This window comes from Coloeus monedula (genome assembly GCF_965178545.1).
Source record: "Coloeus monedula genome assembly, chromosome: 2".
Taxonomy (NCBI): domain Eukaryota; kingdom Metazoa; phylum Chordata; class Aves; order Passeriformes; family Corvidae; genus Coloeus; species Coloeus monedula.
In genome coordinates, this window is record NC_138782.1 from 5,883,921 (window position 1) to 5,899,634 (window position 15,714).

The following is a 15,714-nucleotide window of genomic DNA, read 5'->3' on the forward strand; positions in this document are numbered from 1 at the left end:
AGTTTTTGGAAGTAAACCGAAGTTCCTTACAGCCGCAGGATGGTAGGAAGTGGAACAAGAGCATGGGAGAACATTTAAGCTTGTCAGTTCCATCTAAGTAGCTTTAAAAACATTTCTTTCCGTGAATTTCAGTGGTGTAAGTACTGTAAGAGCCTTTCCTGCAGTACCTTCCTGCTGCTCCTCCTCACAGCCCCTGCAGAGTTGACATCACAACTTTTCCCTATACTCAGAAGCCAGAAAAAAACCTTCCTGTATTGAGGATTTGCTCAGAAATTCCTTCCTAAGGTTTCAGGCTCTAAAAGCCAGGCTCTGTGGGGACTCTAGTGTTCACTTCTATCAGGGGATTACTCTGAAGTAGCCTTATTTCCCAGCTCTAAGCTTTGGGACTACAGGGTTGCTATAGGTGTAACTCCTGTCTGCAGGATAAAAATGTCTGCATTTATTCCCTTTCCCTGGACAGCATGCCACAAGAAGCACATCATGATGAGGGATGAGGGATGAGAATGAACAAGCCACAGGTGACAGATTTAAGTTATTGCTGCTTAATTATTTCATTGTGCAATGTAAGAATATACTTTGCATATGATCAGGATGAGGGTTTTGTAAGACCTAAACAGAAAAGAATTTACGTAATGTGATGTTTAAATGGACAACATCTGAGAGCAGCTGACCTATTCAGACCAGATTTCATTGCAAGGAGAAAGTCTTGGCATTTGAATACCCACTCAAACACTCTGCAAGGGAGCAGCTTCTAATAATAGCATATTCTCCCAGCATGGCTGTATGCACAGGGAGGGAGCTGAGGGCCTTGTCTGGCAGGGAAAAAAAAGGGACAACTCTCAGGAACCTATCAACAGTAAACTTGACCCCATCTCTGTTGTTCCAAAGCAATGCTGGCCACGGAACTGCAAAAGAAATGAAAGGCAATAGCTACAGAAACTACAACTGGGATGTTATACCTGTGGTACAAAAATTACCTCTCTATCCATTCCCAACATGATTCACCTTCAGTCCTCTTTTTCTGCTTTTCCTGCAGTTTTCTCTCAGGCTTCCTTTATAGAATGGAAGGTCTTGCCTCAGAAAGTCTGTTGGAATTGTTCTTCATCTCTCTTTTCAATCTCACCTTCTCATGGACATCAACAAAGCACCCAGCAGAAGCCAGGGAGATGCTGAGTGGTCCTATTTACAGATTACATTGCAATAAATAAACCCAAACAACCCAAACCCTAAGTATTCTCTAACAGATGTTCCTCCACCTGTTTTTGTTGCATGTCCTGTAAGAGTTCTGGAGGATGGGCTGACCCAAGGCTTGTTGAAGCTGATAGGAAGTTTCCCATCCACTTAGGCAAGCTTCAGAAATGGTCTCTATAATGTCTGACCCTCCTTGACCCTCCAGCCACGAGTGCTGAGACTAGCTAAAAGAGGCTAAAAAACCTAAAAGAAAAAACCCAAAAACCACCCAGAATTGAGGCAAGAATTGAGGCAAGTTCAAAGTCCTGCACTGCATTTTTTTCAAGAAGCATGTGATGCATGACCTGGAAGAACCTTTTCCCAGACCAGTGCCCCGCGATCTGCATCTTTTTTTCCCCAAGGTTTTTGTTGCAGAGATATTCTACTTACTCTTTTATGTACATAGGCTGGCAGGAAGTTCATGCATCAGCTACCAAAAAAAAAAAAAAGGGGAAGGTGCTCAGGCACTGATGAGGTGATGTTAGTATCAATTTTAGTATCAATTTTGTGTTTCAGCAAGTGCAGAGGACACAGTGTCTTGCGATTTTTTTCCAGCTGAAAATGACAGATGAACAGCCTCCCCCTAGGCTTCCAAGTAATTTAGATTATAACAGTTCTTTGAATGGAGAGCAGTTACCCTACAGCTTCTTAACTTAATTTTCTCCTTGAACATTTGGGTGTTCTTCAGAACATTTGGATGACTAGACAGAAAAATCTTGCAAGGTGCTGCTTGGGTTTATATAGTCTCTATATGTGCTGCCCATAATAAAAGATAAATTAATTCAAAGCCTAGTGCTTTGTCAAGGTAAAGTGGGTATTTTCATGCTGTGAGTATGGTCTGATTCCTGGTTTTACTGGCATGTCATTTAATCTCATCTCTGAGATTACATATTTTCTTCTCTCCCCACACAGAAAATACTTCTTTGAGAGAAGACAGTCTTCCCTATCCTGGGATGTTACCAGTAGATAAAAGACTTCTAAAATTGCAGATCTACAAACTTCTTCAGTGTGTTCACAAGAAAGACAAGAAGCAAATAGAAAATCTCATCCAGAAAGGATTCCCAGATCTCATTAATCACACAGAGCCTAAGGAAGGATATAGTGCCTTTCACTTGGCCTCCATGAAAAATGACATTGAAATGTGCCGCTTCCTGCTGGAACACGGAGCTCGTCCAAATGTCCATGACAAGATGGGACGCACTCCAGCCATGAAGGCAGCTGAGCTAGGTCATGAGGTGGTTTTGGAATTATTAGCAAAAGCTAATGCAGACATGACTGCTGTGGATAATGAAGGGAAAGGTGAGTGAGAAGGAACCTTACCAGACCAGAAATACCATAAAGTGATCCCTTAACTGTGTGACACACTTACTGCATATGATGTGTCCCACCTGTGGAGAGGAACCACAGTTGAGGGAAATCCTTACAGCCCAAGAGAAGCTGTTGGCCATATGGAAAGCTGTTGGCTCTGATGGAAATGAAAATAATTCTCCCTGAAGAGTCTAGGCCTTTAAATTATAAGTCTTCCCAGTACAGATCGGAGAGGTAACTTACGATTAAGAATCACATTCCTCCCATGACCTGTGACATACTAAACTCTGGTTTACTCCCCAAGTAAAGACTGACTCTGAGGTAGAAGCCTTTTTTGCATGGATATACCCTCAGTGAAGGGGTCTCTGTTGCAGATTGTTCTGCTGTGAAGCTCACACTCTCATAACCCTTCTAGTAATTTTCTTTTGCACCCTAATCCCCACTGGTTTCCTTTGCAGGTATTTTGTTTTACTGCCTTTCACCCACAGTACGCCACTCCCACTGCCTGCGAATTGCCTTGGAATATGGTGCAGATGTTAACAACTGTACTACTACTGGGAGGTCTGTGCTTCTACAAGCCTGTGAGAAAGCTCATGAGATTAAAGAAATATGCCTGATTTTCTTGGAGAAAGGAGCAGATCCCCATGCAAAAGACCCGGTATGAGCATTTCTGTAACTAAGAACAGATACAGGAGTATAGAATAAATACCAGATGAGCAGAGTACATGGCCTTAAATCCTCACATTAAAATAATAAAGCAGTGAAAATCGCTTAACTCTGTGGCCATACCTCTTCCCCTCTTCTGTACCACCCCTTTTTTTGGAGGAGGGGGATTTAAGTCTTCTTTTAGCTTTTTGTAGGTTTAGAGTGCAAATATTTCCCCGAACTTAAACGTAACTGGGCCAGCTCTTAGGAGCTGCAGTTCACTGTACTTCAGTGGAGCAGTGCTGATTTGTAATTTGCCTTGATGTGTCCTTAGATTTTCAGAGTTGAAATAATATTCACTAAAAGGTAAGTCCATTAGGAAAAACCTGATGAGCAATCAAGGCAGGAATGAGGTATAAGAATTGTTTTTCTCTTTTGTATGTCTTAATCACTTTGTTTGCTTCCTTAATTTAACAAATACCTGAAAGACTGAAGCTCTGTGCTGTTGACAAATCAAGGAGCTCAAGCCTTCCCTTTAAGGGATAATCCATTATTATCTAGAAAAAGACAACATTATTATCTAGAAAAAGACAACATTAATGTTTTAGAGTGTGAACTTTTCCTCACAGAACCATAGTGAAATTCCCTGGTTGCTTTGCCCTCCCCACAGCACTCCTCCAGCAATAGCTCCTTATGCTCCTTCTTTCATAAGATGAGGTGGTATTTTGTGTTAAATGTTGTAAACATGCATGAGAACATGCCCACAGCATAAAGGATTCCTTAACTAAGGAGTTGATTTTCATGGGCATTATTCAGGAACTCAAGCTTTCAATGTACTTGACTTGCTGGGATCTGGCTACTCTACCTTAGCAGCACTATGACTGGATTCTGAAAGTTTTCCTGCAAGTATCTGTGAAACTATTAGGCTTGTCTCCTTTTCCCAGTAATAACTAAAAGGAGACTTCCAGTTTTATGCCGGCCTGGAACGGTCAGATGCTACTGTTCCAGCCTCAGCACACGGAGCAAATTCGGAGTTGTTCTCGTGCTCCCCTGCAGGCCACGGGGCGCACAGCCGTGATGGAAGCTGCAAGGGAAGGAGCTGTCGAGGTGGTGCGTGATCTGCTTCAGAGGGGAGCTGACGCGAACCTGTTTGACTTTGAAAGACACAGTGCTGCACATTTCGCAGCCAAAGGAGGCTTTTTTGAGGTATTAACATTTGTGGTGCTACAGCATTGCTGCAAAGCCAAACTTGGGTGGTTTTTTGTTGTTGTGGGGTTTTGTTTTGGTTTTTCGGAGTGTGTTTTTTTGGGTTTTTTTTTGAGTCCATTATCTCAGCTGATCAAAGCATAATGATCAGTAATCAAAAGCAGATTCTTTTTAAGTATCAAAGGGAATCCAGCAGTGATAGATAGACCACACAGGGGCTTACAGTGAGCTGTCAAGAATGAAGATTTTCCTTGGGTCTACAACTGTACAAGGTTGTACAGCTAAATAAACGTAATACTATAGAAAAAATTAATGTTATATGTGCATTGACCAGCTGGACATGGGAGAGAACTTCATTATTAAAATGGGAATGTAAGATATTGCATTTATTTGTAAATCAATCTCACATTTTCACGTTAAGAAACAGACAAGATTTTTGGTGGGACTCTGTTTGTTTTTCTAGATTCTGACGATTATTTCAGGTTATAATGCAGACTTGAAACTGATTGCTATGAATGGTAACACACCACTTCATTATGCTGCGGAGGGAGGATTTGCAGATTGCTGCAGGTATATAGGACAAAGAGGTACATGAAAACTAAGTTACTTTACAACTATTATCTATATTCTATTTCTGTGCTAAAGGAAAGATTTCATTTGGATATCTCTGAAGGATTTGACCCTTGGGTACCCTGTGGCAAAATTCTCATTCAGAGGGGCCTAACAGAGGATCTTATCTATTGTGGATGAGATTCTTAAAGCAGCAGAAGCACCAGGGATTTGTATGACTTAGTGTTGGACAGTATTAAGTGGTTCTGGGTTTAGTTAGTTTTAGATGTATTTGTATTGAAACTTCCAATAGAAATAAATTTTTGATTTGATGATCATTAAAAAAAAAATCTCTGCACTCATGAGGAAAACTTCATGCCTGTGGGTATTGAAACATGCCCTGAAGCAGCTGTGATCCTTTCTGACTTAATCAGATGATCATGGCCCTTCAAGGTTTGATCCAAGAGGACCATGCAAAATCCCATATTCTGTTCTTGTTAAATCAAACATTTAACTAGTGGTCCATTGCCAAATTGTAATGTTCAGGTATAGAAATAAGTAACATTTTAATCTTAGTTTCCTTCTTCTTAACCTTGCTCACCACTTTAAAAATGTAAAGTTTCCACTGAACTTCTGTCTTTCTATACATACTCATGAGTGGATGAATAAATAGAGCATGGGTTGCCCAATGCTTCTCCCTTTGGGAAGCAAATATGGACATGTGGCTGACCTTCCAGTCTAGGATCAATGATGTGGTTCCACCTACCATTGCTATTTATAGCTGAAACAGTATAAAATTGTAGGCCTATGGCAATGAGTTGCCTGTGGATTACAAGTTTCTTATATTACATAATTAGGAATTCCACTGCACTATCAGCCAAATTGTGTCCATATTTCTAGGTTGTGATCCTACATGGACAAACTTGGCACATATGACCCCCAGGGAGGCTGCCAAGAACGCTGGTTTTAAAGCAGCAGCGGCAGTATTGCGCAAAGTTGAAAAAGCCTTTAAGAAACCAGATGAGACCCTTGCCTGGTACCTGAAGGTGTACGACTGGTCCTTGCAGCACGAGGATGCCATCCGCAAGGAGTTTGAGATTGACGAGGAAGGAGATGGGATGGTATCCAGAAATGATTTTATATCAGTTATTCGGAAGCACTGGGGCACCGTGGACGAGGAACAACTAGAAACTTTTGCTAAAAAGCACGAAACATCTGCTGACAGGATCAGCCTTGACGATTTTTTTAAAGGCTCAAAATACTTACAGAAAGCCTTTCTGCTCTCATCCTTTGGGCCCAAAGCAAAGAAGAAGAAGAAGAAGAAACCACCAAGAAAAAAAGGCAAAAAAGGCCTCCCTGTCCCGATTTGTGTAATTCCAAAGAGTGAACGTCCGCTATGGGAAGATGGCTTCCCTACCTACATGGTTGAGGCTGTTCCAAACATTCCTGAAGAGCAGCGTTTCAAACGGGACCAGCAATCTGCCCATCCCGTGCTCGATGACCGTGCCTGGTACGTAGACGAGCCAAGGAAAACCTACATGGATATCAACTACCTCGTCAGAGCGGGAGACTTCGTGTCTCTGCAGAAAGCGTTCGACGAGGGTGTGCCAATAGACATCAAAGATAAATATTACAAAACACCTTTGATGCTCGCATGTGCAAGTGGCAACATAGTTCTTGTGGAGTTTCTTCTGGAAAAGGGGTAAGATAATTTCAATTTAATTGCTACTTTGGGAATAAATAATTGCTATTATTTATTTCAAAAGCATAAACATCCAATAAATATTTGGGTGCAAAAGGCTATGGTTTGTTTTTTTGCTTAAGTGACATTTAATATTTAAGCTAGTACCCTAAGATCCTGAGCCACAGGGAGTTAGTTTATTATTTTTCACATTTTAGTAGCATGGAAATGGAAACAACTGAGAGGCAAGTTCCCCAGAACTGAAATTTTTGGCATCTGGACTGTTGACGTTTAGTCAGCTGCAGAGTTCATACCCACATCTCAAGTAGTGAATCCTCACAACCAAACTCTCAAACTGGTGAATGATTTTGGGGAAATCTGACTCAAAGGACTTGCCTGAAACCATCGAGGTGATCCTGGACTTTCCTGTTCCACATGCCTGGTTTAAACTACCACTTCCCTCTGCAGCTGAGGCAGGCTGAAGCAGCAGGATTTACATCAGAAGCCCCTGCTACTAATTAGTCTGTTCCTCATTTTAGAAGTGCTTCAGCAATTTTGTAGCCTGCAGACACACTAGTGAAAAATCTCAATGACAGCTTAAAAATGAAAGCAATTTCAGAAAGATTCAGTCATACTTGTGTAATAGCATAATCTCTTATTGTCAGACTGCTGCAGTCCTACAATCCTTCATATAAATGCTTAAATGAACAGTTTTCAAAGGTATTTACGTTAACCTCTCTACCCATAGATAGAATTCATGTTAATATTAATATCTCAGGGAAAGTGGCTGCAGTCATTGCTCTGGTTCCTGCAAAGACTAACAACACATGGATCTTTACACACCCTGGTAATTACACTGACATTCCTGGAGCATATGGGAAATTGTGTAATGTGTATAGTCAGGTTTTCCAAAGATAACGATGTAAGAGCTACCAAATTAATCCACCAAATTAATCTCTACTCCTTTTATCAAGCCTCAATAGACAGCACTGGTCACATCATATTTAACAATTAAAACCTAGAAACATAGTAACTTAGCTTAAAAAAAATAGTACCAGTTTTGAGATTTTTCCAATTGACAGAAATGAAAATGGAGAGAAAAGTTATCAGTAGCGTTTAGGTTTGCATCTCTCAGCCTCATGGGCTTGCAGTTTGGCACGGGCATTCAAATACCTTTTACAATATAACCTTTTCAGTACAGAACCACAAATACATATTGAATAGAAAACAAAACATTTAACCAGATAAATGTTTAACATTTATTAGGTTTAAAATTAAATTTGTGGTATCTACTTTCTATCTTCCTCCAGAAAGAATCAGAAGTAAATGAAATTTGGTCTGAAGGGAAATTCTGTGCTTGATGGGCAGAAAACACTGAGGAATTTTTAAATTAGTGCTGCATTGTCCCTGTTCCCATTGATTGGTTTGTTTCTGCTAGAATGAAGTTAGGAAAAAGGATTCAGGGGCAGACAGAGTCTGAGTGCAGGCAAGGAGGTTGGGTTGAGAGAGAAAGTGAAATTACTGAAGGAGCTTATTTTAATGAGAATTAAAACACAAATGAAAATCGCATACGAATAAACCATAATGGCTTAGTGACTGAAACATAACAGCAATAAAAGAGGTAGGTCAGGGGAATTTACTGTGCTGAGATCTCATCAAAGGTAGAATTCTGAAAAAGATTAAAAATTTAAACAAGGAAAGAAGAACAGAATAATCTATGCTTTTACCTAGACTTAATCACCTGACCTGAAGAGCAAATAGTTATCCCTGGAAGCAGCTTCCTTCATAATTTTTCTTCTTTCTCCTTTCCTCCTTGTCTTTTGGGAAGACAGCAGCTTTTTGTCCATAGAGTAAGTGGGACAGCGACCCTAACTCCCTTCAGGACCTCTAGGGCTGATAATGCTTTTCCGCTCAGCTTCATCCAAAGGCAGCATATTGCAAGAATCTCCCCTGAACTAGCCCTTGCTTTCTCCAGAACATCCCAGTTTTAATTTGGGAGCAAAAACAGATCCTAGTCCAGCAACACAGTAGCTGAATAGTTTTTTCAATGCTCAGATTTCCAAGGCAGACCTTTTGTAACTCATTTGTCAAAGGGAGAAGCCAATGCAGAGAAATGAAGCAGGCAGCAACACTGGAAGGAAAGGTGAACACTTTCCTCTTGTGCAGGCAAGCTCTGCAATGTTGCCACATATTCTGCAGCGCCTGTTCTTGGCCCAGAAGTGTACTTTTTGAATTCCTTAATCTGCTTTCTGCCATTCTCAGCAAAGCTGGAGCACAAACACTAGCAGCCTTTTACAGGACTAAGGTGTTCGAATGCCTGGGTTTTTTCCTATACCCATGAAAAGCTTCATGCAAAGGACACTGATGGTTTAAGTGGGGGACATGAGCAGCACCCAGGCACATTCTTACAATTACTATTCCATGACAGATTCAGAGACTCAAATGGTTTCAGAGTAGCAGTAGCAATACGAAAATAGCTATTTACATTGAATATGCCATTGCAGCAGGGAGTTCCCACTGATTGCACTTGGAGCTGGGGCTGTTACTGCAGGTGCTCGACAGCTTCAGCTGCCACAACTGCTCTTACTCCTGTGCAGGGCTGATGTAAACGCAACAGACAATTTCCTGTGGACTCCTCTGCATCATGCTTGCTATAATGGACACCTGGATATCGCTGAGGTGCTCGTGAAAGCTGGAGCAGCAGTGAATGCCCCTGCAATAGGTGATGCCACGCCGCTGATGAGAGCCATTGAGGCCTCCAGGCTGGACATGGTCTATTATTTAATCACTGCAGGTGCTGACATCCAAGCTACAAACAGCAATGGTAAATAGCAATGTCTCCAAAATAGGCTGTTTCTTTATTAAAAAAACACCTGGAACACTTTGAGAACTGTTCTGCATCTAGGGTTGCTGTCAGGACTGGGATGAAGGTAACAGGTTCAGTTAGTTTTCTCCTGTGTGGAATCATTATTGAAAAAGTCAGTTTTCTTGGGTTTTATGTACCTAGAAAATGGAGTAACATAATTACATGAAGTAATTTAATTACACAATTCAGGACACTGTTGCTCCTCACAAGATACATACAGAATTATAAGTGGCTTTAACAAAAGCATTCTATCTAGTTGTTATTATTCTTATTTGAGAGAAAACTAAATTTCAGCTGTGGCCCAGAGAATAGTCTGCCATCCATTTAGGTGATTTATTTTTAGGCACAGGCAGCCCTGGTTAAAAAACCTCCTTGCTGCTCTACATGTAAATATAACACCTGAGAAAAAAATACTTAACAGAAAACCAAATCTGAACTGGTACTGAAGTGTTACCTCCTCACAGCAGATCCCTAGTTCAGTGTTATTTCCTCTGTCTCCACAGTAACTTAAACAGTTAACATGCATTGCCTTTTAAGCTCTTGCTCTAACACAGGAGGCAACACTGGTACACCATGAGACTTTCCTTGCCAAAGTGCCTAGTAGTGAAACCCTGCTTGTAGAAGGGATGTGTATTCCTTATTTCTGATATCATGTGGAGTTCTGATTCACACAGCAGTCCAGTCTCACAGATACTTCACAGCCAGAGTTTCATAAGAACCAGGACAGACTTTTTTCCTTCATTAAGCGCTGAAGCTGCTCATTTACATCATGGGGCTTTCCCTTGCCAGCCACAGAGCAAGTACAGGAAGAAGGAGAGGGCTAGCTCAGTACAGGATTAGGGATGCAGACCAAGTAGCTCCTAGTGCTAAATGCTCTCAGCTCTCAGAGATCAAAATGACAACCTGCAGGACCAGTGTATTAAGCTGCAAATGTCAGAACACTAAGAACAAAGCAAGTAATCCAAGAATTCCTGCAATATTGGGTTTCAAGGCTCATTTCTGCCAGGTCTTATTTCTGCAAGCAGTGCTGATGACTGCTGGTCCTCACACCAATGTCAGGTACACTGCTGGTATATGGGATGGTTAATAAAATAGTGGCCATATTAAATTCAGTTGATTGTACTGTCATTATCCAGTGGCAATAATCCAGTGCCAAAGTTAATTTTCATGTTTTGCACAGATTCTTTTTTTTTAAATACAGGAAAGACTGCTCTTGATCTCGCTCAAGTATTTGAAGATGCCACAATAATTGCTCTGCTCGAAAATCAACTGCAAATTTTGGCAGAAGAACAAGAAAAAGAAGAAGCAAAGCCAGCAAAAGGTGGGAAGCCAAAACCAGCAGAGCCACCGAAACCTGTGAAAAAAGAGGTATGAGAGATGGTAACAAAGGACTGATTTGCTAATAGTTAGCAGGGAGCTTCTTTCTTTCCTTTCTTTGCCACCCATTTCTCTCTAATGCTGTAACTCAGGCAGCTTTGTTAAAGTGAGATGCCAGTACTTGTTCTTGTCAGTATTAGAACTTGTTCATCGGTTGAAATTTGTCTTGCTAATTACACAAACTTCATGTCTTCCCCAGACACACATTAAGAGTGATGTCCTGTATCAATGACAGGACACAGAAAAAGATTTCCTTTTCTTTTTCCCTCCTCCTGAAGTATATGCTCATCCAGCTCTGTTGTGGTAAACACTGAACAACTGGTAACCATAATTTCTTAAAGGGAGCACCTTTTTTTTTTTTTTTTTTTTTCACAAAGTAAGAACAATACCCTTCAAACTGATAAAAAGGTTATTTTATTCTCCTAGTTGAATTCATTGAAACTTGCTAACTTCCTATTTTCCATCTTGTCCCATATCCTTCCTCTTCCACTATTTACCTGAGTCCTGTTTCTCAAGTCCCACACTGATGTTTACCTGTTTTATTTCTGAATGCTTTTCCTGCACCCTCTGCGAGCCTTCAGCACCTCAGCATTGCCCTATTCCCAAGGTGACATCAGCCTCCACGACCACATCCTGGTTCTCTTATTGTGGATGAGACCTTCCTGATTCAGCAGTGGTACTTGTTAGTCAGATCCAGGATGCTATTTAGGCAGAAGATGCAATTGTATTTGCATGGCTAGAAGTGTCCTCCAGCTGCCCTGGATGGTGTAATAAAGAAATCCCAGTACCTAAATGTTGGCATCCCCCTTTCACAAAGGTTTTGAATGTCCAGGAAGCGCCGGACTTTCAGAGGCGGGAGGATGACAACCTTAGGTGCTTGTTTATTCCTCACCTGGAAGAGGATGGGATCACCAGTGGTACAAGGTGACTGTCTTGGGAGTCATAAAGAGCAGCTAATGTTTTAGTGCCCAAGGAGGAAAGGTGCCTTTTACCTTTGAAAAGGTTGGCCCTTGCAATTTTTGATTTTAAAAATTCAGCTTTAAGAAAAACAGATTCTGAAGGGATTAAGAAAAATACTCCCCCAGTAAACATTGTAGCAGAGTATCAGGAGATGCAGGATGCATGCCTTGCTTCTGAACATGATGAATTGGTATAATTGGTACCTTCTTCCCCTCCAGTCTCCAGATGTATCTCAGCCAGCTGAGGAAGAACCTGTTCCTGAAAAGATAAAGCGTTCCCGTAAAAACAGTGCTGCTTACTGGAAGTCTTTGGCAACGAGAGAAAACAAAAATGACATCTCCTTCAGACCCAGAAAAGTAGGTACAGCAGCAAAACATGAGTGCAGTTTCATGGTAACTTAAAGGTAGACGTTGCTGGGGTCAAAACCCAGAACAACCCCATGAAATTTCCACCATTCAGCTGGCTTAGAGATGATGTGACACAGCCTGGAGAGGCTGCCATCAAACAACAGCAAACTAAAGAGTTCATGGATGTATATTATATAATAACACATATATTTATATAAAACAAATTATTGTGGAAATAGAGCTCTTATTGAGTTTTAAAATAGGATTAAAGTGGAGCCACAGTAAAATAAACATGCAACCACATTTACGATATGTATTTTTATACTCCTGCTTTTAAAAGATAGGAGTGTATTTGCATAGCATGAGCACCAGTTTCTAACTTGCCCTCTTGATTAGTTATCACACGATGACTTATGTCAGTGACAGTTACTGAACAAGATGTATCACAGTACACTAAATATTTGCTTCCTAGAGTTGGAATAGTGGAAACATAACTTCTCTGTCAGGGTCTTGTTAACACTCGCTTAGAAATAACTGAGAAACAGAACAAGATAATCACAGTGAGGTAATTTTTGTAATATTTTTTTCTCCTTAAAAAGGAAAAGAACACCACTGCTGGCTGAGCAGTTGTGTTAGGAGTTTGTTTATAATTTCCCTAACCCTGATTTGTGCTAGTTTCTACAGTGGTCTCAGAGGACTGAGGCTACATAGCTGATGACTCTACAGCTAATTACTATTTTCCACTCTGAGGATTGTGAACCCAAGTCAGTAATTTTAAATAATTACCTTAAGATCTTATTTCCCACATTATCTGTAATCAGAGCCCATGGCATGTTATAGATTGGAAGTGACAACAAGAGAATGCTCTGTTTATACACACACAAACTGTTGACCTATCTTCTGCTGGGAGGCCACACTGCTCCTTTTCTATGTCTCATGGTGGAAAGGAGCGCTAGAACATGGCTCTGTTCAGCTAATAGTATCTTCTTAATGCTTCTGTTGCAAAAGTCACATCCAAATTAACTACAAATGCCTTTGTTTTGTAGATATGGAGCCCTGATGCCACAGCAATAGAGCTTGCAAAAAAGAGAGAATTGCTCCGTGAACGGGCTACTCTTTATGGTCACTTGGAAGATTTCACAACCCTCTTCGACAGAAAATTTAAGAATTAAGCACAGCATCTCGAAGAAGCTGCTTCAGCACATATTTTGAGGAGACAAAGATGTAAAAGGCTACTCCTTTGCAAGGCAGGAATCGTGCAGTGCTCAGTAAATATATCTCAGTTATGATAAAAGAAAATCATATCAAGGTTTTCTTCTATAGATTTTGTTGCTTACACAGGATCTTTTGTTGAGGGCTTAGTCTGGAAAAAGGTTGATTCTCATGTGATTCTAAGTCTTGGAGCTGGCTCGGTGTTCTTCATGGAATAGCCACTGTTGTGTCACACACACGTCCTTTGTAAAGGTGTGGCTTTATAAGGCTTTCTTTACCTCAACACAAAACTTCTTCCTGGAAAATACATTACCCTTCCACTCTAAATATATCGATATGCAGGTAGCATTCAGTAATTGGCTAAGACAGCAGTGTTCTGGGTTGTCTGTAGAGGCAACAGAGAGTTCAGAATTTACAACCAGGACTATCACTGCCTAGTGTACTTCTTTCATGTTCTCCCATTCATTTGCAACAGTGCATGTGAGACCTGAAACCGCTTCCACCCCACTGGGCACATACTCTTTTCCTTCTGATTTCTCAAAAGGATAATAATCTCTATATAATAATCTATAATCCATTTGCCATGTCTCCCACAGACTCTTGTTATCTCTCAGATGAAGGAGGGGATCTCATAGGGGGTGGTGATGGAGACCTGCACTGCAGAGTTCCAAGCCACTGAGATCACTGAGTCTAACTTCTGACCACTGTGTCAACCAGACCATGGCACTGAGTGCCACATCCAGTCTTTTCTTAAACATCTCCAGGGATGGTGACTCCACCATCTCCCTGGGCAGCCCATTCCAATGTTAACAACCCTTTCCATGAAGAAATTCCTCCTAATGTCCAACCTGAATATGTATCTCTTCATCCTCCAGGTAACTTTTCCTAAGCTTTTCCAATCTGCCAGAGGGGATTATTAACCAACACTGTTCTGGGGTATCCTATATTGATGCCACATTCATTGTTCCCAATTTTTTGCTTCTAGCTTCTTTCTAAGAGATTTATCTTGCTCCATCACCTCCTGAAGGGCCAATTGAAGCAACTGATTCATTTTCCATTCCCTGAACCATTTCTGGTTCAGCAGCTCCCTGTGAACATTCCTGAGAGCTGCAAAGCTTTCACCAAAAGTGACCCTCTGAAGGTTGTCCTGACATTTTTCCTGGAGAAGTAAGTTCCAACAGTTCCAGACCACACCAATCACACCACCACAGCCAAGGGATCCTGTCTGTGATACCAGTTTAACATTATGACCCACCTGTGAGGCTGGGTAACTGAGGTTCTTGTTAATAGATCCTTTGGGGTGAATCAGAGTGAAACGACACTGAATGACCAGTGTGTGATTTTTATCTGTCAGCATAAAACTTCTGCTGGCTGCAGATGATTGTAAATAACAAAAACAATAGTGCTTCAGATAAGTCATAGAAGGCAGTGTGGGCATGGAGCTCATGAGCAATTGTAAATGAAACTGCATCTCTGAGAGAAGGAGAAGCAAAGGGGCAATTTGCTGAACAGTAGCCATCAAAATAAAACCAAGCAGCAGTCAGAAATTGTATTGTAGGGTAAAACTGTGTTTCTGGCAGAGTTCTGTCATGGAGATTACCTATGACAGCCTCCACAAGTTGAACAAGGCTTTTCCTGATTCTTAGTATAAGGTTGAGTAGGACACCATTCCTTGTGGGATCTTCCACTACCTGTGTCAGGAAGGGATCATCAAAGCTTTCCAGGAACCTCCTGGACTGTCTGTACTTTGCTGTGTTGCCTCTCCAGCAGCTGCCAGGGTAGTTGAAGTCCCTCACAAGAGGGAAGAACCAGGACCTGTGATATTGAGGCTGCTTTGAGCATCCTGCATTGTGGCATCACAGTGGTGTTGGAATTAGGAGGCCTGTGCAGGACACCCACCTCGGTCCCTAATGGGATGAGGGAATAGGAAAAGCTGCTTGGCCTAAAGGAGGCAGAGCTACCCACAGCTTCCCTCACCATCAGACTACCCTGGGACAGTGTGACACAGAGAGCACCACTGTGGGCACACAGCCCCTCAGCCAGGGACAATACTTGAGTGAGTGACATCCCAGCTGCCCCTGGCCCAGCAGGCCAAGGACAAGGGCACAGCAGGGCATCCCGAGGCTGTGATGTGCAGGTGGGGTGCTGGCAGAAGGCTTGGCAGGTCAGGGAATGCCCTGTCAGGGGCCTCACACTTGGTGAGGCAGAGGCAGACAGGTCAGCGTGTTCTCCCCCTCCCTACCCGCCCCGTGGGCCTGGGGACATGGGGACAGTGGGCTCAGATGGGGCTGTCCTCACAGGGCAGGTGGCAGCTGTCAACATTGGCTACCACG

At 41.8% G+C, this 15,714-nt stretch overlaps 1 protein-coding gene across 1 annotated transcript; it reads left to right on the plus strand.

The window, feature by feature from the left end:
* Positions 1-2,177: 2,177 nt before the first annotated feature.
* ANKEF1 (ankyrin repeat and EF-hand domain containing 1) lies at positions 2,178-13,341 on the plus strand (the record flags this gene model as incomplete). Its single annotated transcript, XM_082302834.1, has 9 exons — positions 2,178-2,529; positions 2,997-3,196; positions 4,240-4,389; positions 4,853-4,976; positions 5,839-6,640; positions 9,217-9,443; positions 10,687-10,853; positions 12,041-12,178; positions 13,216-13,341. The coding sequence occupies exons 1-9, from the start codon at positions 2,184-2,186 to the stop codon at positions 13,339-13,341; spliced, it is 2,280 nt and encodes a 759-aa protein (XP_082158960.1). The 5' UTR covers positions 2,178-2,183.
* Positions 13,342-15,714: the final 2,373 nt, after the last annotated feature.